The 23,561-nt window shown below is 46.9% G+C and overlaps 12 protein-coding genes across 12 annotated transcripts; 6 read left to right on the top strand and 6 right to left on the bottom strand.

Moving 5' to 3' along the window:
* Positions 1 to 160: 160 nt before the first annotated feature.
* PICMEDRAFT_72639 (hypothetical protein) lies at positions 161 to 1,501 on the top strand (the record flags this gene model as incomplete). Its single annotated transcript, XM_019164258.1, has 1 exon — positions 161 to 1,501. One exon carries the CDS (start codon positions 161 to 163, stop codon positions 1,499 to 1,501), a length of 1,341 nt encoding a protein of 446 aa, XP_019017695.1.
* A 104-nt stretch (positions 1,502 to 1,605) lies between these two features.
* Positions 1,606 to 3,885, bottom strand: PICMEDRAFT_72638 (hypothetical protein; the record flags this gene model as incomplete). The annotated part of the gene is made up of 1 exon (XM_019164257.1): positions 1,606 to 3,885. One exon carries the CDS (start codon positions 3,883 to 3,885, stop codon positions 1,606 to 1,608), a length of 2,280 nt encoding a protein of 759 aa, XP_019017694.1.
* Positions 3,886 to 4,159: 274 nt separating this feature from the next.
* Positions 4,160 to 4,636, top strand: PICMEDRAFT_72637 (hypothetical protein; the record flags this gene model as incomplete). The annotated part of the gene is made up of 1 exon (XM_019164256.1): positions 4,160 to 4,636. The coding sequence occupies one exon, from the start codon at positions 4,160 to 4,162 to the stop codon at positions 4,634 to 4,636; it is 477 nt and encodes a 158-aa protein (XP_019017693.1).
* Positions 4,637 to 5,093: 457 nt separating this feature from the next.
* Positions 5,094 to 6,206, top strand: PICMEDRAFT_72636 (hypothetical protein; the record flags this gene model as incomplete). The annotated part of the gene is made up of 1 exon (XM_019164255.1): positions 5,094 to 6,206. One exon carries the CDS (start codon positions 5,094 to 5,096, stop codon positions 6,204 to 6,206), a length of 1,113 nt encoding a protein of 370 aa, XP_019017692.1.
* A 128-nt stretch (positions 6,207 to 6,334) lies between these two features.
* Positions 6,335 to 8,617, bottom strand: PICMEDRAFT_72635 (hypothetical protein; the record flags this gene model as incomplete). Its single annotated transcript, XM_019164254.1, has 1 exon — positions 6,335 to 8,617. The coding sequence occupies one exon, from the start codon at positions 8,615 to 8,617 to the stop codon at positions 6,335 to 6,337; it is 2,283 nt and encodes a 760-aa protein (XP_019017691.1).
* Positions 8,618 to 9,270: 653 nt separating this feature from the next.
* PICMEDRAFT_58854 (hypothetical protein) lies at positions 9,271 to 11,700 on the top strand (the record flags this gene model as incomplete). The annotated part of the gene is made up of 1 exon (XM_019163323.1): positions 9,271 to 11,700. The coding sequence occupies one exon, from the start codon at positions 9,271 to 9,273 to the stop codon at positions 11,698 to 11,700; it is 2,430 nt and encodes an 809-aa protein (XP_019017690.1).
* Positions 11,701 to 12,205: 505 nt separating this feature from the next.
* On the top strand, positions 12,206 to 13,205 carry PICMEDRAFT_16434 (hypothetical protein). The gene has a single exon (XM_019161205.1). It carries the CDS (start codon positions 12,287 to 12,289, stop codon positions 13,103 to 13,105), a length of 819 nt encoding a protein of 272 aa, XP_019017689.1. The 5' UTR covers positions 12,206 to 12,286; the 3' UTR covers positions 13,106 to 13,205.
* Positions 13,206 to 13,263: 58 nt separating this feature from the next.
* On the bottom strand, positions 13,264 to 14,152 carry PICMEDRAFT_16433 (hypothetical protein). The gene has a single exon (XM_019161204.1). It carries the CDS (start codon positions 14,060 to 14,062, stop codon positions 13,592 to 13,594), a length of 471 nt encoding a protein of 156 aa, XP_019017688.1. The 5' UTR covers positions 14,063 to 14,152; the 3' UTR covers positions 13,264 to 13,591.
* A 299-nt stretch (positions 14,153 to 14,451) lies between these two features.
* Positions 14,452 to 14,685, bottom strand: PICMEDRAFT_21803 (hypothetical protein; the record flags this gene model as incomplete). Its single annotated transcript, XM_019162222.1, has 1 exon — positions 14,452 to 14,685. A coding segment is annotated over one exon (234 nt), but the record flags the coding sequence as incomplete, so codon positions are not given.
* Positions 14,686 to 16,597: 1,912 nt separating this feature from the next.
* PICMEDRAFT_33164 (hypothetical protein) lies at positions 16,598 to 17,887 on the bottom strand (the record flags this gene model as incomplete). Its single annotated transcript, XM_019162803.1, has 1 exon — positions 16,598 to 17,887. One exon carries the CDS (start codon positions 17,885 to 17,887, stop codon positions 16,598 to 16,600), a length of 1,290 nt encoding a protein of 429 aa, XP_019017686.1.
* Positions 17,888 to 19,679: 1,792 nt separating this feature from the next.
* PICMEDRAFT_32836 (hypothetical protein) lies at positions 19,680 to 21,110 on the top strand (the record flags this gene model as incomplete). The annotated part of the gene is made up of 1 exon (XM_019162787.1): positions 19,680 to 21,110. The coding sequence occupies one exon, from the start codon at positions 19,680 to 19,682 to the stop codon at positions 21,108 to 21,110; it is 1,431 nt and encodes a 476-aa protein (XP_019017685.1).
* Positions 21,111 to 21,346: 236 nt separating this feature from the next.
* On the bottom strand, positions 21,347 to 23,292 carry PICMEDRAFT_16430 (hypothetical protein). Its single transcript, XM_019161203.1, has one exon. It carries the CDS (start codon positions 23,189 to 23,191, stop codon positions 21,404 to 21,406), a length of 1,788 nt encoding a protein of 595 aa, XP_019017684.1. The 5' UTR covers positions 23,192 to 23,292; the 3' UTR covers positions 21,347 to 21,403.
* Positions 23,293 to 23,561: the final 269 nt, after the last annotated feature.

Genomic DNA, 23,561 nt, shown 5'->3' with positions numbered 1-23,561 from the left:
CCTTCTCCGTGCAACATGTTTTCGCACGAGATGTTTACGCTCGCGGTGGTGTTGTCGTGCCTATGCCAACGGGTGTTAACGGTAAAGAGGCTGTGAGGATGAAAAGGGGAAATGCGGTTTCTGGGATAAGAAGCTGGATTCATAGTTACAGCGGGCAGACATGGGTGATTGTAAGAAAGAGAGACAGAAGCACTACAACATTGCCCTGGTATCAGACTTCTTTTACCCGCAGCCGGGCGGAGTGGAGCTCCACATTTACCACTTAGCACAGAACCTGATTGCTCGGAACCACAGCGTGGTCATCATCACGCATGCCTACGGCGACAGACAGGGGATCCGCATTTTGACTAACGGTTTGAAGGTTTATTATGTCCCGCATTTAGTGTTCCACCGACAATCTACTTTCCCATCGGTCTTCTCGGCTTTTCCGATTCTCCGGCAGATATTCATCAGAGAGTCCATTGAGATTGTGCATGGACACGGCAGTTGCTCCTCACTTTGTCACGAGGGTATTGTGCACGCCAACACAATGGGGTTGAAGACGGTATTTACCGATCACTCCTTATTTGGATTTGCCGATGTGGCGTCTATCATCCAAAACAAGCTTTTGAAGTTTACACTCACAGACATCGGGCACGTCATCTGCGTTTCGCACACATGCAAGGAGAACACTGTAATCAGGGCATCGTTGGATCCATCGATAGTAAGTGTCATTCCGAATGCAGTCGTGCATGAAGATTTCAAGCCTGCGCTGATACGACCTTCTTTAAACAAGATAACAGTGGTAGTGATCTCACGGCTTTTCCAGAACAAGGGTGCTGATTTATTGACAGCCATTATCCCAAGGTTGTGCTCAGACAGACCAGACATCAGGTTTTTGATTGCAGGTGACGGTCCCAAGTTCATTGACCTTGAGCAGATGCGTGAACGCTACCAGTTGCAGGACAGGGTCGAGTTGGTGGGCAGCATCAGACACGAACAGGTGCGGGATATTATGGTGCAGGGACAGATCTACCTGCATCCATCACTCACAGAGGCTTTCGGTACAGTTTTGGTCGAGGCTGCCTCCTGCGGTCTGTTAGTAGTCACCACCAATGTTGGAGGTATCCCGGAAGTATTACCGAGCAAAATGACAGTGTTCGCCGATCCAGATGAGGACTCCCTTGTTGAAGCGGTCAACTCGGCAATGATTAAGCTTAAGGAGAATACTGTCGATACTTCAAGCTTCCACTCCGAAGTCAAGAAGATGTACGGCTGGGCAGATGTCGCCAGGCGTACGGAGAAAGTGTACGACGATGTTTTCAAAAGGGAAAACACCTTGCTAATCAATAGGCTTATCAAATACTACAATTCAGGATCGTGGGCAGGCATCCTTTACGTTCTTTGTGTTGTTACGGATTTCCTCATTTTAGGTATTTTGGAGATTCTTTACCCGAAGGATAAGGTAGATTTGGCTAGGAAATGGCCCCGTAGAAGCGCCAGCAGCCACCTCACCTCGTAGCTTTCTCTCCATCTTATTATAAGTTCTCGTTTCGCATGTTTTATGTCTTATTATGAAAAAAATTGAAGGTATTCTGTTATAATCGTTTTAGCAAATGAGACATCCTATACAGTGTCAAGGTATTCCAAGATCTTCTGATGGTTGAAGCTGTGGTTGTGTACCGAGTCTGAAATCGGCAAACTACAAATGTCGAAAAGTTTATCTATCCTTCGGTAAAAAATAGAAGGTATAGGAGGTGCAAGCTTAGGTGGACGTAACCCTCGAGGCTGTGGTAATTTCTTCTCAAGCAATTTAAATGTATCAGGCTGTTCACTAGTATGTTCTACTAGCTTGGTAATTAAAGTTCTTTGCTTTCCAATAGTATTAAGTAGTTTGGACTTCTCCAAAATATCAAACTCCTCGGTGAGATTGGGTGTGTGGCTTTCAGAATGATTGATCCCATATTTAGCAAGGAGCTTTTGCAGCTTATCTATCTGTGTATTCAGAAGCTCGTCCTTTTCCTTGGCTTCTTTGAGTTTCTCTTCCAAAACACTTTCACTTTTTTCATGTTCACGACGTTTCCTTTCGAGCTGCATAATTTCATTATGAATTTTCTTTTCGTCTAAAAGCTTCGATTGCAAGATTTTGACTTTAAGTTCAAGCTCTGTTTGATCTGACGACTTTGAAGTAGAAACTTGAGGTTGCTCCTTCTCTATCTCCCAAAATGGCTTCTCGCCGATTATAACAAAAGCGAAGTCTAGGTTATCAAAGCTACCCTCCTGTAGATCTGCAAAAAACGTTTCTATATTCTTGGGTTTCACACCTTTATGCTCGGCTCTTGATTGTTTGAGCTGTAAACATGTTTCTGAGTCACACTGTTGATTCGCAGAGAAGAAATAAACCATTAATTCTCTGAATAGTAGAGAAGGCTCAATTGAGTTGTAAAATGGGCCTTCTTCATTAAGAAACGAGTTTGGAATGTCAAAAGGTAACTCCATCGACATGTTTAGCAGCAAGCAAGCGTCTTCGTTTTCATCGTTGAGCTCGACGCAGTGCATGATGAAAGTAATGATATTTTCGGCGTTGGTCAAAAGCTTATCGAAAACGTGTGCTTTTTCATATCCTACAAGCTCTAACATTAATTCAGACTTAAGGCGTAAAATGTGCCACTTTGTGTAGTCATCGGATCCACTTTCGCAGTATTGAAGGATTATGTTTGCCGAGTATTTTAAGCGATATAGTTGATTTATCAATTGCAAGGTATTTTTCCACTCTGGCTTGGATATTTTGTCCAAGAGGAACTTGTTGTAGGCATTGGACGATTCGTTGAGCGCAGATAATATTTTCTTGTATATGCCGTGATACTTGGTGACATTCTGCTGATTACTTTCCAGATAGTTCTCAAAAGAGGATATTCGTTCGTTGGCTTCCTTTAAACTGTTTTGGTAGCTGGAAATCTCCTCTGCGGCTTGAGAGATCCTTTTCCCCATTTTTGCAATGACATCATTGAGCTCCTTCTCTGTCTGCTCATAGCATGCGGTCAAGTCTTTATTAAGCGTGACAAGATGTTCCAGCTCCGCAATCTTCAAAGTCATCTGGTCAACTTTGGAAAGAAGATCCGAGTTTTCAGCAGTTAGCCTTTCGACGATGAGCTCATACTCGCTGAATTCGGACGACGACTTGTCGTCGTCGACGGCAGTCCCGGAGCGTGATTTGATTTTACTCTCGAAAGTCTGAAAATCTTCCCTTAGGGAATCGATGGTTTCGATGAACTCGGTCTCCTTTTGCTGGAAATCGTTTCTCAGCAGCGTCAGCGAGAGCTCCAGCCTTTTATTCTCCATCAGCAGATCGTCCTCGCCTCTCCCGGCCCCGCCACTCTGGCGTTCCTCCAGCGTCGACAGCAGGGCTCTGTGCTCGATTATCAGATCATCCAATTGCTTCCTCAAGGAATCGGTGTCGGAGGCCAGGCACTCACGCTCGACCTGTGTCACCTCGAGCTGTTCGGAGAGTTCTGCAAGCTGCCTTTTTGACGTCTCTATCCGTGTGCAGAGAAGGTTGATCTTCGTATCTGGCGTGATGTCTTGCAACGCAATGAGCTCTCTGGTGGAGAGGGGTCTTGCGGCCTGCGGCCGAACAAAGATGCCGAAACTCGAGCCTGGCGGCACTTTGCTTGCCATCTCCCGCTCTTTCTCCTCTTCATTCAGTGTGAAGTACTGTCTCCCCAGCACACTGCCGTCGTTCTTGGCGAACTTCCTGCACTCGGGCACCAACACCAGGCCAAGCCAGTCTCCACTGGCGAATTCGGCCGGACCGACATGGCGAACTGTGCCTACAATATGCGTGGTCGCTGCGGAGAGCTTGAGAGAGACCCAGCAGCCAAGATAGACGCCGTCAGAGTCGTCCATTCCGTCTTCCCGGCACGGATATCCCTTGGTTGACACCCGCAGGAGCTGTCCGTGGCCCAGTGCCTCTGACTGTGCAGACCAGATAACGTATGGCAACATGAATGGGACGCGTCTGGTTGAGTTTTTTCCTATTTTCGCATTTCCGTGCCTTTACGTTCCCGGTTCCCCTGTTCCCCGTGCTCCGAGCAGCAACAGCAGGGTCCACCACCACTACCACTACCACTACCACACACACACCACACACACACCACACACACACCACATCCCACCCACCATGTCTCTCAACAAAGGCGTCAGACAGGCCAAGGTGGAGCTCCTCAACGAGCAGAAGCAGGAGATCCGCGAGGCGTTCACGCTCTTCGACATGAACAACGACGGCTACCTCGACTACCACGAGCTCAAGGTGGCGCTGCGGGCCCTCGGCTTCGACATGCCCAAGAAGGCCGTGCTCGACGTGATCGAGGAGTACGACACCAACGCCAAGAAGCTCATCAGCTACGAGGACTTCTACCGCTACGTGGCAGCCAAGATCGTCGACCGCGACCCCATCGACGAGATCAAGCGGGCCTTCCAGCTCTTCGACGACGACCACACGGGCAAAATCAGCCTCAAGAACCTCCGCCGTGTTGCCAAGGAGCTCGGCGAAAACATGACCGACGACGAGCTCGCCGCCATGATCGACGAGTTCGATCTCGACGAGGACGGCGAAATCAGCCAGCAGGAGTTCATCAACATCTGTCTTGAGAACTAGCCCTGTCTCTGTAGAATACTGTCTTTCTAGTTTGTACCCATCTTATCCCTCTTCCTGGCCCTCCTCCACGCCCCGGGCGCCTTCTCCGGCCTCTTTTCCGCCGATCGGCCGCCCCGGGCCGCTCCCGCCGCATGCTTACGTAAGAACATGGCATCCCACGCGGGTAGACGTGGACCGTGCGGGCGGAGCGTGGGCATGGAGGAGGCAGATCCGAAATTGCAGACTGCACGATACGGGGCTAGCGAGCAGGCTGGCTCAGGCAGGAAGGATATGCTGATGGCACACAGAGACAGGGCAGGACGGGTTGGAGGAGGCCTTGGGTTGGGTTGGCGAGGGAGTTCTTCCTGGAATAGATATCTTTTCTTCTGGACAGCAAGTGCAGGTTACACAGGTGACAGAGAGGGAACGGTAATATAGAAAGCCAGCGCAATTGCCCAAGCACCAGTGGAACAAGAAGATGCTGTCGAACAACAACGTATGGAAAAGAGCTGCGGCTCAGAGCAAGAGATTTCTGCACTCGTCGGTGGGTCGCAGACACGAGCTCACGCGGGTGGAGAACGGAGTGGAGGTGATGACGGTGAGAGACGCACTGAACCTGGCGCTGCAGGAGGAGCTTGACCGGGACCCGGACGTGTTTCTCATGGGAGAGGAGGTTGCGCAGTACAACGGTGCGTACAAGATCTCGCGTGGGTTGCTCGACAAGTTTGGGCCCAAGAGAATCATCGACACGCCGATCACGGAGATGGGGTTCACGGGTGTGTGTGTGGGTGCTGCGTTTTCGGGGTTGAAGCCTGTGTGTGAGTTCATGACGTTCAACTTCGCCATGCAGTCGATCGACCAGATCATCAACTCGGCCGCCAAGACCTACTACATGTCTGGCGGGCAGATGCCCGTCAACATCACGTTCCGGGGCCCGAACGGTGCTGCCGCCGGTGTGGCTGCGCAGCACTCGCAGGACTTTGCGCCCTGGTACTCTGCCATCCCCGGTCTGAAGGTCATCTCGCCCTTCTCCGCCGCAGACTCCAAGGGCTTGCTCAAGGCCGCCATCCGGGACCCGAACCCGGTTGTCTTCTTGGAGAACGAGCTCTTGTACGGTGAGTCCTTCCCCGTGAACGACGAGATCTTGTCGCCCGACTACGTGCTGCCTATCGGCAAGGCCAAGATCGAGCGTGAAGGTAAGGACGTGTCCGTCATCTCGCACTCGAGAAACTTGATTTTCTGTCTCGAGGCCGCCAAGGTGGTGAAGGAGAAGCACGGTGTCGACGTCGAGGTCATCAACCTCAGATCCATCAAGCCCTTGGACTTGGACACCATCTTCGCCTCCATCAAGAAGACCAACCACGCCATCACCGTGGAAGCCGGGTTCCCTCAATGTGGTGTCGGTTCCGAGATCTGTGCCCAGGTCATGGAGTCCGAAGCCTTCGACTACTTGGACGCTCCAATGGAAAGAGTCACCGGTTGCGAGGTCCCAACCCCATACGCCAAGACCTTGGAGGACTTTGCTTTCCCAGACACCCCAACCGTCGTCAGAGGTATCGAAAAGGTTCTCTCCTTGGGCGAGTGGGCTTGAGTGGTCTCCATCCATCTGTCTATTAGTTTGTATAAAGTTCTCTAGTTCATACATCTCCTACAGGAAAGAAAAGAAAAAAGAAACATTGAAAGTTATGCCAATAAATTAAAATAAAATAAATTAAAAAATCAGCTACTTGCCTTTTTCATCTTTGCGACCCTCTCATGCACCCGTGCCAAACTCATTCTCACATCTCCCTGCTGGAAGTTTTCCAGGTCGTAGTACTCCGGAGCAAACTCCACCAACCATTCCGGTCTGACGCTCGTGATTGTCCGAATGTAGTTCTTCGACGTCAACACAAACTCGTTGTAGATAACCCACTCATCCTGCTGCGCCAAAACCGTACTGGGGTGTAACAACGCATCTTGGCTATCCTTCACTGTGATGTATCCCTTGCCTGTACTCTTCTTCTTCGCAACTTGCATGAAAAATCCGTTCGCCAACGCCTTTCTAATGTTGTCGTAATACGAAAGACTCTCGTAGTTACCTTCAATCAAGTCAACATCATGGGACTCCATCATTCTTCTCAATTGTTTGCGAACGCTCTGCGCAGACTTCAACGATCTGTAGTTCAAGAAGTTTTGAATACACCATTTTCTCTGACCAACTTCGTGCGCTTCGTCGCTTTCAAATGAGTGATACACATTCAACAACGTGAGATGGTCACCATCGGGGTGCGCAAAAAGCTTCTTTGCCTCATCTGCCGCACGCTTGGCACCTTCTCCCGAGGGACGAATGAAAACCGTAGGAACAGAGAGCATAGACACAATGGTCAAAATCTCTTCCGAGCACTTGAAGGCTGGAGACCCAATCAACAACACAGCCAACATTGGGTCCAATGGGAAAACAGAGGCCAAACGGCCCAAAGATGTGAGACCACCTTCATCGTCAATACAGGTCAGGTAGTTCAACTCCTCCAACGCACGCATCATTGTCTCCGGTGCCGGTGGATCCATGAAGTCGAAGTGAACCAAATCGTCGATGCCCAACTTCTTCAACTCGAGAACGGTGTTCGCCAAGTTCGAGCGCAAGACTTCAGGGTACGACTGCTCAATCAACTCCTTTTGGAAGGCTTCTTCCGTGTAAAGTCTAAAGCATTTACCGGGTCTGGTACGACCAGCTCTACCTGCTCTCTGCTGGGCGGATGCCTTGGAAATTGGCGAAACCAAGAGCGATTCAACCCTGATACGTGGGTTGTAAACTTTTTGCTTGGAGAACCCAGGATCGACGACGTAGACAACACCATCGATGGTCAAGGATGTTTCGGCAATGTTCGTAGAGACAATGACCTTTCTACCTGGCCGTCCTCCCTTTTTAAAAGCCTGAGGCGCAGGCTCGAAAATCCTTTGCTGTTGGTGGGGTGGTAAGGAACCATACAACGGATACACCTTTAGCGGACCACAGCCCTCCTCACGCACTAACTGCTCACCTTCTAGCGTGATCTTCTTTACGGCAGTCTCGATTTCCTCCTCACCGGTCAAGAACACTAAAATATCTCCCTCATCTTCCGTTGCATGGATCTGCAAAACGGTCCGAATGGCAGCATCCAAATAATCACGTTGAAACTCTTTCGTGTAATATATCTCAACAGGATATGTACGCCCGGGCACGGCTAGAAGTGGTGCATCGTTGAAGTATCTTTGAAACTTTTCAGCATCTAAGGTAGCCGACATAATGATGATTTTCAGATCCTTTCTACGGTCGCTTAACTGTTTCAATAGACCCATCAAGATGTCGGTAGCCAACGTACGCTCGTGCGCCTCGTCAAGAATGATGCATGAGTAGCGGGAGAGCTCGTGGTCCTCCATGGCCTCTCTGAGGAGCATACCATCAGTCATGTACTTCAAGATGGTTTTGTTCGACGTCATGTTTTCAAAACGGATGTTGTAACCGACCTCTTCGCCCAACTTCACGTCCAACTCCTCGGCCACACGGGCAGCAACAGACATAGCGGCAACACGTCGTGGCTGTGTGCACGCAACCTGCTTGCCAATCAGATGAGGCATGTCGTCGTAGAGAACAAACTGCGGAAGCTGGGTACTCTTACCGGAACCCGTTTCACCAACTAACACCATGATCTGTGTGGAGTGGAACATCTCGAGGAATTCCGCACGTTGCTGGTGGATCGGTAGATCGTGACGGACCTTCAAGATGTCAAAGTACTTGGTCGAGAAGTTTTCGCCTGTGAATGGGTTCTTTTTGCCAGAGCCCAGTCTCTCCCCATACGCTGCAGACGTCTCGTGACGCTTCTCCAAATTGAACTCCCCACCGTCGTGGAAATGCAACGATCTGTCCTCCGCAGCCGGAGGGTGTGCAAGCATCTCAGCTTCTGCATGTTCTGCCTCTATTTCCGAAATAGAAGTCGACGTGTGCTTCGTCTTGGATTTTTTCAACGGCCTTGTATCTGACATGTTGCTTTCTATCCTTTCAGTGTAATTCTTGGCCCAGAAACCCCTTAAGACTAGTGTCTGCAGAACCAAAAACACTCAGAATCCGTTGTAACGAAGAAGATTTTTGCAAATTCATGTCAGGAGAAAAAAAAATTCGGCTCTGATAAAAAAGCGCTCTGGGCCGATCGGCCCGGGCATCTGGAAAATCACCATCGCCGCAGATCGTTTCAGCCCGGCCTGCAGGACGAGTCCCTAGACAATCCAGATAGCCATCGTGTTGTCGATGCTTCGCAGTTGGACAGGGGGATGCAAAACAACGGCGGATTGCGGGGGACCAAACGCCTGGGGCTTGAAGAAGGGATTTTTGAGGGGTTCTCAGAGAATGTTTATTTAAAGATTGTTACAACAGGCTTCTAATCGTTTGTCTCCGCACTTCTGGTACCTCACACAGGCTCATCAAGACCGGAGCCAGCTCGCCATACCGCAACCTCCTGCACGTTCTAGCGTTTTTCCTTTGATAGTAAGGCCGACACCCGCAGCCTGATTTTCTGTCGAAGAGCGGTGAAATATCTACACCAGAATCCCGCCATTATTTGGATTCGGAGGATTTCATTGACAAAAAAAGCCAGAGCTGGTAGACTGAAAATTGAAGCCGATGGACCACACACAATAGAATGACAGCCAACACTCAACGCCCTACAGAACATGACGACGAACACCAGAATAAGCAGCAAGCAGCGTACTCCCCGAATGAGTCTTCGGAAAGCAGCAAGAATCACGACGCGGACGAAATGGATGAGTCCGCAAAAAACCTCACCGACAAGAAGGGTAAGGGTAAAAGGAAATACAACTTCCAGAGGGCTTCTGTTGCGTGTGAGCAATGCAGAAAAGCCAAGACGCGTTGCAATTATATCAATAACGGATCGAACTGCTTCAGATGCGAAAACCTATCACTGAAATGTAGCCTAAATGAAATAAAGCTGGAGCCGACTTTGTCCACGTTCCAAAAATCTGCAAATTTGAAAACCAGAGATGAGGCGGAGGAAAGCAGGAGCCTAAAAAGACAGCGAAAAGCGAAGTTAACAGCTGCAGGAGCAGCAACGGCCAGCCCGAAGATAAAACAAGAAAATATACCCGCATCCACATCAACAATTGACCTGGCTTCGTTGAAGTCAAAGTACATAGACACCTCTCCGGTAATCTCCTCCACCTCCTCGCAGACCAACTCCTCGTCACATAACTCGATGCTACTAGTTATAAATGACAAGATTGACAGGCTGGCCTCCACCTTGAAAAACTTGATGGATCAAAAGGAAACATTGTCTTCTATCAGGAAAACGGGGCCTTCGGGCACCGTTCCAAATTTACAGCACCCTACGCTTGACACAAGTGTTAACCCCTATATTAACTCGCTGCCGTCGATTAATCATCAATCTCCTGTTCAAATTGGAGACTCTATAGCGAGCCCTGGTATTCCGCCATTCTTGTACCCCCCAAGAGTCAACTTCCCCTTTGTGGGGCCCCCTGCTCCTGCTGGGAACTTTGCTCCCAACAATAATGTCTCTCCAATTTTGCGGCCTGCAATCACTGCACCCCTTGCACGTCCTTACTTTCGCAACATCAATATCATGAACCCGACCCATTATCCTCCTGTTGTGACGAACAATAGTAACAATTCAGCAATTGCAGCAGGGCTCAACATGAACATCAACAATATTACCCATGACAACAACAGCATTAACAACAACAACGCTAACAATAACAGCTTGATGGCTCCAAATAGTGCTACCACCAGCCACGCTAGTACTGTCACCAATATGGTTCACGAAAATGATGAGTTTTTCTTTTTGAATGCTCCTTATTTAGACATGTCGAACATTGCATGTAATTTGGGTTTACCTTTTACGAAGGAAATAGGATTTGACATCACTAGGGATGTTTCCTTATTATCTATCCAAGAAAGATATGACTTGATCAATCGTAAACTACTGGACTACGAAACGTGTTATAGGTTAATTGAGGCTGGATTATTCCATTATGGCAAATGGATCACATATGTGGAAGCCGACTATAAGGTCTGGTTAGACTCTATAAGACTCACATCTCCTCTACTTTTTTGCGTGTTGATTCTGTTTGGGCTACGTCATCAAAGACCACCAAATCTGGATAAAAACTTGGAGCTTGATGTTTTGCAAAGCATCCACCAATTACTTTCCCTGAGCGTCTACGAAGTTCCGCAATCTAAAGAATTTATTCAAGCCTCGATTTTGCTTGCACATTTCTCACCTTCCTTGTCCTATAAACACATTTATTTTGACAGTTGGTGGGTCTCATCATACGGATTGATCCACTTCATGACGCGTGAAATGAACATGAACCTATTAGTCAAAAGTGTCAAATCACCCGAGAAAATTCACCAATATCGATTGTGGAATCATTTGACAGTAGCACATTTGGTCAACTGCATTTTGTCCGGTCGTCCCTGCATCATCGATGAAATACGTTTAGATCAGTGTCGGGATATTCTAGTTTTGTCCGAAGCAAACTCATTTGATGCAATCGTTGTTGCAAAGATTAGCATGATATTGACCTTGTACAATTCTTTACAATTTCCAGAGAATGTCGATGTTTCTCTGAAAGAACTGGAATCCACGTATTCTGATTGGAAATATCTAACTGACAATGTCGCACTCGGTAGTGTGGTTACAGGTTTCTACCACTTTGGAAGAGCAATGATTTTGCGTAGGTACTTGTTGAAAAACTTGTATCTAAAAGGTCAGCCCAAATATACGCAGAGAAGTCGAGAATTTTTCGATAACGTTCTCGAATTAATTGAACTTGGAAAAGCAAAAGAAGAGCTTCTGGATACTAGTGATCTTTTCAAGCAAGCCTTCTTTTTGTGTGTTTTCATGTTGTTGCAATTCAAACAGCTCGATCTTTTCAAAGAGCCCAATGATAATTTTATTATTGCGGAAGCATCTAACAAATACCTAGAAATACTCTCATTGGCAGAAAAAAAATCATATTGTTTCAATGGCTATTTCAACCACTATGCGGACTTGATTTTAAGGCTAAAAAATTTGGTTCTTCCGACTCTATCCTAAAGCTACAGAAAACGAAATATTTATCTGCAGATTATCAGCAGAATGCACGTCGGGGCACAACTATGTATCATCAGGCAATTTTTTATACATTTTGCTTGCTGATGCTTCCTGCGGCTGTAATGTTTTGATAAAAAGACTTCAAACTTGAGCGTTGCTCATCCCGAACAATTATAAGAGGATCGAATTAAACAGAAGATGCAGGATGGCAGAAAACCTCGACTCCGAAATTTAAGGCCGCGTGAAGAGCCCCGAAAAGAGTAATCAGAGCTATCTTCCATGAAATTGTAGTGCGGTGTTTCCCTTTTAGGACGATTTTCTGCTGGAGGCAGAGAACAGAAAACAATTCAGTACTTTCCGTACCAAACGGACAGAACAGAATCACACTCTTTTGGAAAATTTGTTCAAACTCAAAACCCATATAAAAATAGCCATGTTTCTTATTTGGCAAGAGTTTGTCGACAATCATGTAGTAGTTTATTTGCTTTTCTATATCTTTTTAGAAAATAGATAGCTTTCTAAAGTACATTCGTTTTATAAATTTGTCAGCTGGTAGACCAAGTTTAAGAGTCCAAATTTGAAATATACAATGAAGTTCAGTGCTGCTTTCCTTACTGCCGTTGCAGGATGCCTTTCTGTTGTTGCCGCTGGTGAATGGGACCATGAAGACCACTATTCCACCACGGAAATCGACACTGATTGTTTGAGTGAGACCAAGACTACAGAATCTACGCCTGTTCCAACTACATCTGAGATTCCTTCCACTACCACTCCTGCTCCTCCTGCTCCTTCAACCACTGAAGTCACCACTTCCACTTATGAAAAGACTGAGCCATGTGAGTCTGAGTCTTCCACTGTTCCACCTCCACCTCCGACTACCGAGGTTACAACTTCCACTTACGAGAAGACCGAACCATGTGAGTCTGAATCCTCGACTGTTCCACCTCCACCACCAACTACCGAAGTTACAACCACCACATATGAAAAGACTGAGCCATGTGAATCTGAGACTACTGTCCCGGTTCCTCCAACCTACACCAACACCACTGAGTCGAGTATTATAACCTCTACCACTCCAGCTCCTCCAACTCCATTGACTAGCACTACTCATCCTGTTACTACCCAACCTGTCACAACTCACCCAGTTTCTACTCATCCAATTACAACTCATCCAGTCACTATCATTTCTACCACCCCAGCACCACCAGTTCCTGAAACTGAACATGTCACCACCCATCCAGGTACCTACGGCAATTCTTCTACCTCTCCATTTGTTCACCCAACCAACCCGGGACCAGGTCCATCTGAGAGTTCTGTCACTTTATCAACTTATATCGGTGAAGCTGGCAGAGCTGCTGGTTCCAAGATGTTAGCTGCCGCTGCTGCTGCTGGGTTCCTCCTTATGTGAGTGAAGCTTTCAACAGCCTCTAATAATTAACTATTGTGTTTTTTTATCTTTTGGTAAGATTTTTTTTCCATTATGTACTTTACTTTAACTTAACTTTTACTCTTTTTACTTTGTTTTCCTTATCAATTTTTTTGTGAACTTTAAAATGTATAATATGATTCTCTTGTTTTTTATGTGTATCCTTATAAAGCAAAGATTATAACAGCTAAATTATGTTCCGGGTTTTCATCAAGTAACGTGATTAAGCTTCTATATAAACAGGATACACAAAAATGCAAGGGATATGATACCAAACCTGACATCAAATCTGATTAGCTTGAAAATTAATATAGATTAAGCTATAATTAAATAAGGTTTTATTTAATTATAAAAAACTTGAGATGTGTGATTTTGAAGAAAGTCATTTTGAGACTGGTTTTCAAACAAGAATTTTAACTTTTGCTTTTCAAACTTCAAACCCCAATGAACGACGTCTGAACTATCGATTTACTCAACTTCGTCGAAAGTTTCACCCTCAACTAATTCTGGGATATCTTCTTCCTTTTCGCCCTTAGCTTGGTTGGACAGTTGGGCTAAGCTCTCTGGGTTCTTTTGGAAAGATTGAGCCAACTTTTGTAAAAGCTCCAGGTTTTCTGCACCCAGTTGGGTCAAGATTCCTGGCAGTAATTCGGTGATTTGCTTTTCTTGGGCAAAACCGGTGACAGCGTAGGTGTTGTTGGCAGCTGCAGCTTGGACACCAACTCTGTTGAAGTGCAAGACAGTACCGTTATCTCTGAAAAAGTTGGCTTCAGCAACGTCAGTCAAAGTGGTTGGGTTGAATTTCTGCAATGCGGCTTGGACCTTGGAATCGTCACCCTCAGAAGACTTGTTAACCTTCTTTGCCTTGATTCTTTGACCACCGATCTTTTTGGAGGACTGTTTTTGGAGCTTAGCTAATTTCTCTGGGTCGATTGGCATTTTTGAACGTGTGTGTTGTCTTGTCTGTGAGAAAATTTCAAAGATACGAGAGGATGTAGCCAACAGGGATGATCGCCTCCCCAAGATCTAAGCAGTGGCACAAGCCAGGCCAGCTGCCGCAGACGTCGAGTGAAATTTCAAGCCAAGCTCGACGACGAAAAATCGTCGATGCGTGGGCATTCACGGCGGTGCACGGGGGAAGAAGCGGCGAGCAGTGGCGCGGCGACGCGTCGATATAAATGTGGAATGGGTTGGATGCTGCTATATGGCTATTATACACTTCAGTTGGTTAATGAATTAAGTTGCTTCGGCCACAAGACGTGGCCGGAAAACGCCGTCAGATCTTACACACGGCTGACAACACCGTTCTTTTCGTCCTCAAGCTGCTTAAGAAGCCGCTGTCTGTTACGCTTACATGTCAAGGTGTCGACATGCCGTTTCAGGGCGTCTTTCCGGGCAAACCCTTTGTGGCACAAAGGACATATGTTTGGGGGAACCTTGAGATGGATTTTCTCGTGCCGCTTAAGGTCCGACGATCGCTTGAACGAAATTCCACAATTCGAACATTTGTAGTTTCTGGGGATGTCGGACCCGGCGATGTCACCGGCGGAGTTCTTGCGTTCGTCCGAATAGCTTGGGTCTCCGTCTAGGGCCGAGGAATGCTCGAGCTTGCCTATGGTTCGAAGTCTGTTCTCGTAGTTGTTGCTGTGATGGTTTTCGCTCTGCATCTCATAGTTTGCGTTGTTGTTGCTGTCCTCTTCGTCATCGTCGTCGTTGTCGCCGTCGTCGTCGTCGTAACTGTTGTTGTTGCGGGAGGTGTTGTTTTCCTCGGGCCGGGAGCCGTACCCCGTAGGATAGTTCAGCAAGCTTGAGATTTGGGTGTGGCCTGAGTGGGAGGCATTACTGGTATGATGCAAGCCTCCCTGTTGCTGCGATATTATGCTAGCAGTCAAGTTTTGCGCCAGCATGTTCTGGGGCCGGGTATTGTTCGTGTTCAATGGGTTATCTGGGCCGTTCAGCTGCGGCTCGTCACTGGACTTGAAGATGTCGAGGGAAAACTGAGGGAAGTCTAGGTTGTTGGGCGGGTTCCTCAATGGGTTTTCGGTGAACGGTGGCACCACGTATGAAGGGGAGGCGGCGTTCTGGTTGGCGTTATTGTGGGCGCCGTTATTGCTGCTGCCACCGATTTTGTTGTTGTTGCTATTGAAGTCCGTCAGTTGGCTGGCAACACTGTTGTTTCTGCTGGTATCGTAACTATCCGAGGTCGAAAGCATGGACATCCTCTCCCTTAGGTCGCTGTCGTTGTCTGTCGCTCCTATGCTCTTCAGATACTGCACCGAGATAGGCATACCTCCGTGCGGAGAATTCGAATACTGGAGTCTGTTCAAGATGTCTCTGATAGTGGGGTCCACCCGACTCTCGTGCAGCCTCACCACCTCATTCGCTGCCTTCAAAAACGCCACATCTTCGTCTGTGATGTTCGTGTTGATCAACGGAACCGGCTGCGACGTGGACCCCGTCGCTGCAGGCTTCTGCGAGTTCAACAGCTGGAACAGCTGCTTCTCCCTCTGGTCGGAGTTTGCTGCGTTGTGTGTGCTGCTGCTGGCCTTGCGGCCCCGCAGTTTTGCAAACTCACTGCTGCCGTTCCCGTTGTCACTGTACGCACGCTCGTCTCCGTCATCGTTATCGTATATGCCGCCCGGAGAGTAGTTCAAGTTGTTTAGCGACATCCTCGTTGCGTGTCTTCGTTGTGCCTGGTCCTCGACCTGTTATCTCTTCGCTTTGCAAAACGCCACACGTCTCACGTGTGTCGGCAGACTTGTATCGGTGCTGTGTCCTCCTCAGGAACGCTGTTTCAGTAGCTGTTGTAAGCGTGTTCAACTCAGAACGTATTATGTTTCCGGCTCGCCAGGGGTATCAGGTTTACGGGAAAATGGTTCGCTGTGATTCTCCGTCGCTGAAGTCGTCACCGGGTCTCAAGTGTCAATCTGAAGTCCAAGGTTGTCTTCGTTCGGGCCGGAAAAGGAAGATGGAGGGCCAACGAAAACAAGAAGGAGCAACAGGCAGGCTGAAATTATAAACCTCCACGCTAAAACCAACAACAATACCTGCAAATGCACAAGGCATCGACTTCTCTGCCACCGTGCCATGTGGAGCCCCGACTTGTTCACAATGGCAGGTTCCTACACACTGTAAATTTCTTCAATCAGTACAGGCTTTATCATGTTCTCACCTAAACAGCCCCAAAATCCACACAGTCACGTGCGCGGCCACAGTTTACGCCACAGTTGCCTGCTGATCTGCGTGTCTCGGTTTTCCCAATCGGGCAGGAGGAGGTCGTCGGTTACGGGCCGGAAGGTGGAGGGGGGAGCAGGGAAGGACAGATAGGCAGGCAGGAGCAGGCGGGCAGGTGGGAGGCGTGTAGCCAGCAGGAATAATGCATTTTGGATTGATGTGACGGTGCAACCAAAGTCTAGACAGTAGTTTTATAAAAAAAGCTGAAAAAAGGGAAAGAAGGGGAAAGAAGGGGAGGCCTCATTTGGTGGCCTTGACCAACATGGACTCTCTGGCTGGCCCGGTACCAACCCATTGGACAGGGACCTTGAGGTAGTCTTCGATGTATTTCAAGTACGCCTTGGCGTTCTCTGGCAACTCACTGTAAGTTTTCACGGCGGTGATATCCTGCTCCCAGCCTGGAAGGGTCTTGTATTCGACCTCGACCTTGCCCAAAACGTGCAGACACTCAGGGAAAGACTTCAACTCCTTGCCGTTGTACTTGTAGCCAACTGCAACCTTTATCTCCTTGAAGGTGTCCAAGACGTCCAACTTGGTGATGTTCAAGGAGGTGTAGCCGTTGATCCAGGTGGAGTATTTCAAAACAACCAAGTCCAACCAGCCGCATCTTCTCTTTCTGCCCGTGGTGACGCCGACCTCGAAACCGATGTCCTGGAGCTTCTCGCCGACCTCGTTTAGCTGCTCGGTGGGGAAAGGACCCTCGCCGACTCTGGTGGTGTAGGCCTTGACGACACCGTAGACGTTTCTGATGGCGGTGGGAGGAATGCCCAACCCGGTCAGGACACCGCCAATGCCTGTGTTGGAGGACGTGACGTAGGGGTACGTACCGAAGTCGAGGTCCAACATCAAAGCGTTGGCGCCCTCAACCAAGATCTTCTTGTTTTCCGCCAATGCGCTGTGCATGAACTCGACAGAGTCGACGACAAAAGGCTTGATTTCCTCTCTGAGCACCTTGTATCTGGCCAACTCGCCCTCGATGTCGTATTCAAATTCGCCGTATCTCTGCTGTCTGGTTGCAAACAGTCTTCTCAACCGGGTCTCAAACTCGGGCCAAGCGTCGGGCTCATCACTGACCAAATGGTGCACTCTGATACCGGATCTGGAGGCCTTGGTCGAGTAGGTTGGGCCGATACCTTTACCGGTAGTGCCGATCGACTTCTTCTTGTTCGAGAGCTCTGCCTCTCTTAGCTTGTCGACTCTCTGGTGGAAGTCAAAAACTAGATGTGCTCTGGAAGATAAGAACAATCTGTCTCTACATTTCAAACCCTGGTTCTCGATCTTGGCCAATTCGTCAAAGAACGAGGGCAAATGCACAACAACACCGGAGCCAACCAAGTTCAAGCACTTTGGGTTCACCAACCCGGATGGCAACATGTGGAAGTCGTATTTGGTTTTGCCCACAACAATGGTGTGGCCCGCATTGTTACCACCCTGGCATCTTGCACACACTTCGATGTCGTCGCAAAGCAAGTCGACAAGCTTGCCTTTTCCTTCATCACCCCATTGGGCGCCTAAAACAACGTCAGCCATTGTGTATCTATCTGTGTTTCGTTCGAAAAGACTTGAAAGTGAATATATATATTCTAGGATGAAAAGTCTGCAGATAACAGATTTCTCTTAAGCAGTATATATTGAACGTGAGAGTTGCACGTTAAGCCCGGAAAAGACTGAATGAGACGGAGGCGTACACCAGACCCGAAGCAACCGGCACAGAAAGAAGCAGAAGCCTTCGGAGGTTTTATATGTTTTTTTTGCATCCCAAGCGTTGTTCAGCAGCGTCAACCGTGCTCTGCGACCCAATGTGTCATTATTCCTTCATCTGCCGCGGGTACGAGTCAAGCTTTTAATTAAGCCCGGAGATTGCCTGTGTTACGCACACACTTTACATAGGAACCGGTCCGTATACGGGGCCCCGGAAGCTAGCCGAGGCACGACTGCAATGTCGCTGCACCACACAGCTTCTTCGGCAAGCAGGTGTGTACTCTTAAGCGACGAAGTTCCTATCATATCCCTGCTGCTCCCGATAGCCTACTCCGTGAAGCGTGGGTGTGAATGAGCTGGGACCGCCGCCATTTGCCGCATTGACTTCTCTTGTTTTCTGCACCAGGGGTCGATCGGCGAAGGAGCTTTGGACTATTACTGTTTAGAAGGCGGGATGGCTTCTCCATTCAGCAACAGAGTTTCATGATGTAACACGAGAGGACTTGATGCTGAGAATGATAGAACGACAGTTTCAACTTTTCGGAACTGGCTTCTTGTGAGTATCGTTTGGATGCCGAAGAAAGCAGCCGTAGAAAAAACTCAACCACAACATGTTACAACATAGTTTTCTGTCGTGGGGAGGAATGGCTGTGGGTTCAACCTACAAAGCTCTGAGCTTGCTTTCAGGATGCACAAAATGCAATACATTCAGCAGTCCATGTGCAATATATTGTGAGAGTGGAAGGTCGACCAGCAGCTCCTCCAAGATAGGGGGTGGACAGTTGGCTCGTTCCAAGTTTCACAAGCCTACTGGAAGTACGACATCCTACAAAACTCTACTGTGTCAGTCAGGAGTGCTGCACATTCTGATAAACCCCGAAACCAGATCTCTTATCGAGCGGTGTATTGGTGCAGTAGAAGAGGAAATAGTTGAAACGAGACCAGCCCCAGAGTTTATCGCTGGGAAAGGAGAAAAAGTTTCTGTGCGTCACACACGATAGGGGTCATAGTTTGACATAGACGTGTCTCACATGGAGTGGAGAGAGGGTTTATCGGGCGACCAGCGGGGGACACCCCCTACAAGCGTCAATGCGGCGGATAAGGAGACGGGCCGTTCATGAATTCCCGCTGCAAGACTACTCCTTTCTGACCCCGCCAGTTGTCAGATAAAGTCCGAATTTTGATACCACGTTTTGTGGGAAAGGAACATCCGGCTCTCAGATGAAGCTATCAAAGATTACAGCGGGAGAAAGTGGAAGTCCTACATCCTATTCTGCGAATCCCTGTTGCTGTCGTCGGGAAAAAAGTTGGCGGTTAAAACAATAGCGCCGATAGCGAGAAAAACTAAATACACGGCTGTGCCAATCGTTTTCTTATCGGCTGCAGTTCCAGCGGAAGGTCGGCAACCGCTTCGAAGAGCGTAGCTTTCTTGGGATTCTTCGGACCTTATTTAAGGTCAACATTCTCATGCAGCTGCTACGAGAGTTTGAATTCACAGACAGCTGGCTTTGAAAATGCCTTGGTAAGACAAATCAACTGTAAAATGCACAACAAGATTGACTCTAGCGAAGGTGCTGCTGATGTTAAGCAAGATTATGGAATCACTGTGACCGATGCGTCGATGAGCAATCTAGATTCAGCTGAAAATGATCAGGTATCTATTATCAAGTCTCATAAGTTGTCTTCCAAACTCAAATGGAAAGTCGATCTTATGGTTATGCCATTCTTTATGGCAATCTACTTTTTGCAATTTTTGGATAAGACCCTAATTAACTATGCTGCAATCATGGGTCTCAAGAAAAACTTGAAGGGAAATGAATTCTCGAACCTTGGTACGATTTTCTACGTCTCTTATTTGGCTACTGAGCCACTTGCTGCATACCTAATTCAAAAGGTGCATGTCGGAAAGTTTCTGGGTCTCAATATTTGCTGTTGGGGAGTAGTGGTGGCGTGCCATGCAGTCACAAAGACATATGCCAGCTTGATGGTGATTAGAGTGCTATTGGGTATTTTTGAAGCTTCTGTTCCTGCTTGTCTTGTCATTATTGGAGGCAAATGGTGGACAAAACCTGAGCAATCTCGGAGAACCTTTTTCTGGTACATGCAAGTTGGTTTGGCTACAATTGTGGGATCTTTAATGTCGTTTGGATTCCAACATGTTCATAATACCACTATAGAAAGTTGGCAAATTATGTTCATGTTTATGGGTATTCTCACTTTTGTTGTTGGAGTTTTGACATTTGTCTTTTTGCCTGAAAGTCCATTAAAATGCAGATTCTTGAATGATGAAGAAAAGGAGGAAGTTATGCAACATATAAAGGAAAATAGAACAGGTTTTGAAAACAAAACATACAAATTCCACCAAGTTAAAGAAATGTTGATGGAAAAAGAAACTTGGATTATTTTCTTCATTATTGTTTTCTCCTTAACAGACAGTGGTGGATTGAGTACCTTCTCCTCCCAAATTATGAAAACTTTTGGTTTCTCATCAAAGATATCTGCACTTGTTCAACTTCCATTGGGTTTTGTGGCCATCATATCTACATTTTTGTGTTGTTATCTTACAAGTTATGTTGGAGAACGTTCAATAGTTATGGCATGTGTCACGGTGCCAACTATCTTAGGTGCTGCACTATTCATTGGACTTCCTAACAGCTACAAAGTGGGTAAATTGTTCGGGGTTTACTTGCTAAACTTCAACAGTGCTATTATTGCTCAAGTTTATTCGTGGAACGCAGCAAACACTGCAGGCTACACAAAAAGAAATGCAAGAAATGCAATGACTTTGATGGCATTCTGTATTGGTAATTTGATTGGTCCACAATTGTTCCAGGCTAAGGATGCCCCGGAGTATGTTCCTGCAAAAATCGTCTTGTTGGTGTTTTTATCCTTAGCTTGTGTTCTATCCATTTGTCTAAGGTTTGTTGTTAGACATGAAAACAAGCGTCGTGATAGACTTACAGAAGGATATACTGAGGAAGAAAAGAACAAAGATGTTTTGCTGTTGGACTTAACTGATCGTGAAAACTTAAACTTCAGATACGCATATTAATGCACCATTTTACCCTTTCTGCAAGAAATGTTTTTTATCTTTTTATTTTCTATTTTATAAGCTAATTATTGTTCCATATTTCACGTTTACATGTACAGTGATCAAGACAAAGTAACGTCAACTGCTAGTTAAAAAGATTGCGCAGAATGTGGAGACAAAAAACAACTCTTTGAGCACTAAACTTATCTATTTACTCTCTGATTCAGTTAGGGAAAAACTCGGTCCATAAACGATAAGCACAATTAAGCAAAATAGTACATTTTAGAATCTGTTAAAGTCTATGTAGATTCAAACTAAACAAGCGGAACAGAAGCACCATCACCTCTTAGGTCACTACCAGCAGCATACACTAAATGCTTGGAATCTGGTCCTGATTCTTTTCTGATGATTTGTCCTCTTCCAAATAGCTTTCTATCATCGCCACTAATAACCTCCACTGAGTGTCCCAGCTTTCTCAACTTTTCAACAACAGCTATATCAATACCAGGTTCAATGCCTATACAAGTAACATCGTTACTGGCAGGTCCATCAGCCCCATATCCTTTATCTGTATGTTTCATTTCAGGATGGGCAAACAAGGAGATTCTAGGTGCATCGAGAGCTTCTTGAGGGTCCATGCCAAAATGTAACATGTTTAAGTAAACTTGGATATGTGCTTGAGGTTGATTGTATCCACCCATAATACCATATGAAGCATATAGTTCTTCATCGCCAGATTGGGTACTTGGTTTGGTGATCATACCAGGAATGATAGTGTGGTATGGACGTTTACCGCCTTCCAACGAGTTTTTAGCCTTTGGGTTCAAGCTGAAATTACCACCTCTGTTTTGAAGGATGAAACCGTAATCAGGAACTATGATACCACTGCCAAAGCCCTCGTATAAGGAATTAATGAATGAGCAGGCATTTCCCTCGCTATCAGAAGCTGTGAAATAAACAGTGTCTGATTTGAACATCGGATTAGGAATAACAAGCTTATTATTTTCGATGACCTCGTCCTTCTTAAATTCATTTGCCCTGCCAGAAAGATATTCATCACCAAGTATGGTATCAACAACATTGTTGTGGTCAACTCCAGTCTTAGCTTTGTAGTGGTCATAGTCACTAACATATTCCTCCGATTCCTTGAAACTTATTTTGAGGCACTCAATAATCAAGTGCAAGTATTCTGCAGAGTTATGCTCCAAATCTGCTAATTTAATAGCCCCAGATTTATCCAAGTTTTTGATCAAACCAAGGGCCATCAATGCAATGATACCTGATCCATTCGGAGGGATTTCCCATAATTTGTGGTCAAGGAATTCGTAATTGATAGGTTCAACAAATGTAGAAAAATGTGTTTCCAAATCTTTCTTACTTAAAACATGATTTCTTTTGCTCAACTCTTTCACGATGGCGTCAGCAACAACACCTTTGTAAAACCCGTCTTTACCGTGTTGGGCAATGAGCTTCAATGTTTTTGCAAGATCAGAATTTTGCATGAATTGGCCTTTCTTTGGAGCCTTTGAGACCGATTCATTTGGCAGGAATAACTTTAAGTTCTTGTCCTTTTTGTTTTCTCTTAGCAACTTTGATTCGCTGAGTGTCCAGAGATGTGCACTGATTTGGGAAACAATATAACCGTTTTCACACAAATCTATAGCTGGTTCCAAAATTTCAGCCAAAGTCACCTTGCCGCTACCCCATTTTTCAATTGAGTCGACCCAGCCTGCAATGGCTCCTGGAACAGTAACTTTGAACACGGAATCCGCCTTCAATCTGTGATTTGGCTGGATTTCATCCGGATAATTTTCCTTCAACCAATCAATGCTCAATTCTGCTGCTGAGCGGCCACAACCGTTGATACCGTGAACTTTTTTCTCACTTGCCTTGTAGAACAATGCAAAGCAGTCACCACCGATACCTGTTGAAGCTGGTTCCAAGACGGCCAAGCACGCTGAGATTGCCACGCAAGCATCTACACAGTTTCCACCCTTCTCAAGGATACGGATTCCTGCAGCGTTTGCCAGAGGTTGTGTCGAGGACACAATACCTTTTGTGGAGTAAACAGTAGACCTTCTCGAGTTTGTTGGCGCTTCCATTTCTCGTAGTTGGAGTATGCCTAAAGTGAATCAAACATTTTTCTTCTTTCGCCAAAGGGAAGCAGAGCAAGTGCAGAACCAGTTGATCACTTACACCCTCTACTTATTCACTCTGCAAGCTGGTGGTCCTGGGTCCTGGCGCAGGCGTGGCACAACCGTTTCCGTCACAGGCATCACCGATACCGATTAGCGGCCCGTGGAAACACAGTATCCGCAATCTTCCTCGGGATTTCTCCCCTACAGCCGCAGATTTATCCGCGAACGGATGCTGTGCTTCCGGCCGCTGTTGCCGCAGCTTATCGGTCGAGATTCTCTATCGGGAAAAGCGGCTAACGGAAGTGGCCTGCCGGTTTGGCGACAAGACAGAAAC

Source organism: Pichia membranifaciens (genome assembly GCF_001661235.1).
Source record: "Pichia membranifaciens NRRL Y-2026 unplaced genomic scaffold PICMEscaffold_3, whole genome shotgun sequence".
Taxonomy (NCBI): domain Eukaryota; kingdom Fungi; phylum Ascomycota; class Pichiomycetes; order Pichiales; family Pichiaceae; genus Pichia; species Pichia membranifaciens.
The sequence above is the reverse complement of the archived record's forward strand: the minus strand, read 5'-3'. Positions and strand labels throughout refer to the sequence as shown.

Coding starts and splice junctions, on each gene's coding strand:
- PICMEDRAFT_16433 (XM_019161204.1), bottom strand. CDS start 14,062: ATGCCAATCGACCCAGAGAAATTAGCTAAGCTCCAAAAACAGTCCTCC.
- PICMEDRAFT_16434 (XM_019161205.1), top strand. CDS start 12,287: ATGAAGTTCAGTGCTGCTTTCCTTACTGCCGTTGCAGGATGCCTTTCT.
- PICMEDRAFT_16430 (XM_019161203.1), bottom strand. CDS start 23,191: ATGGAAGCGCCAACAAACTCGAGAAGGTCTACTGTTTACTCCACAAAA.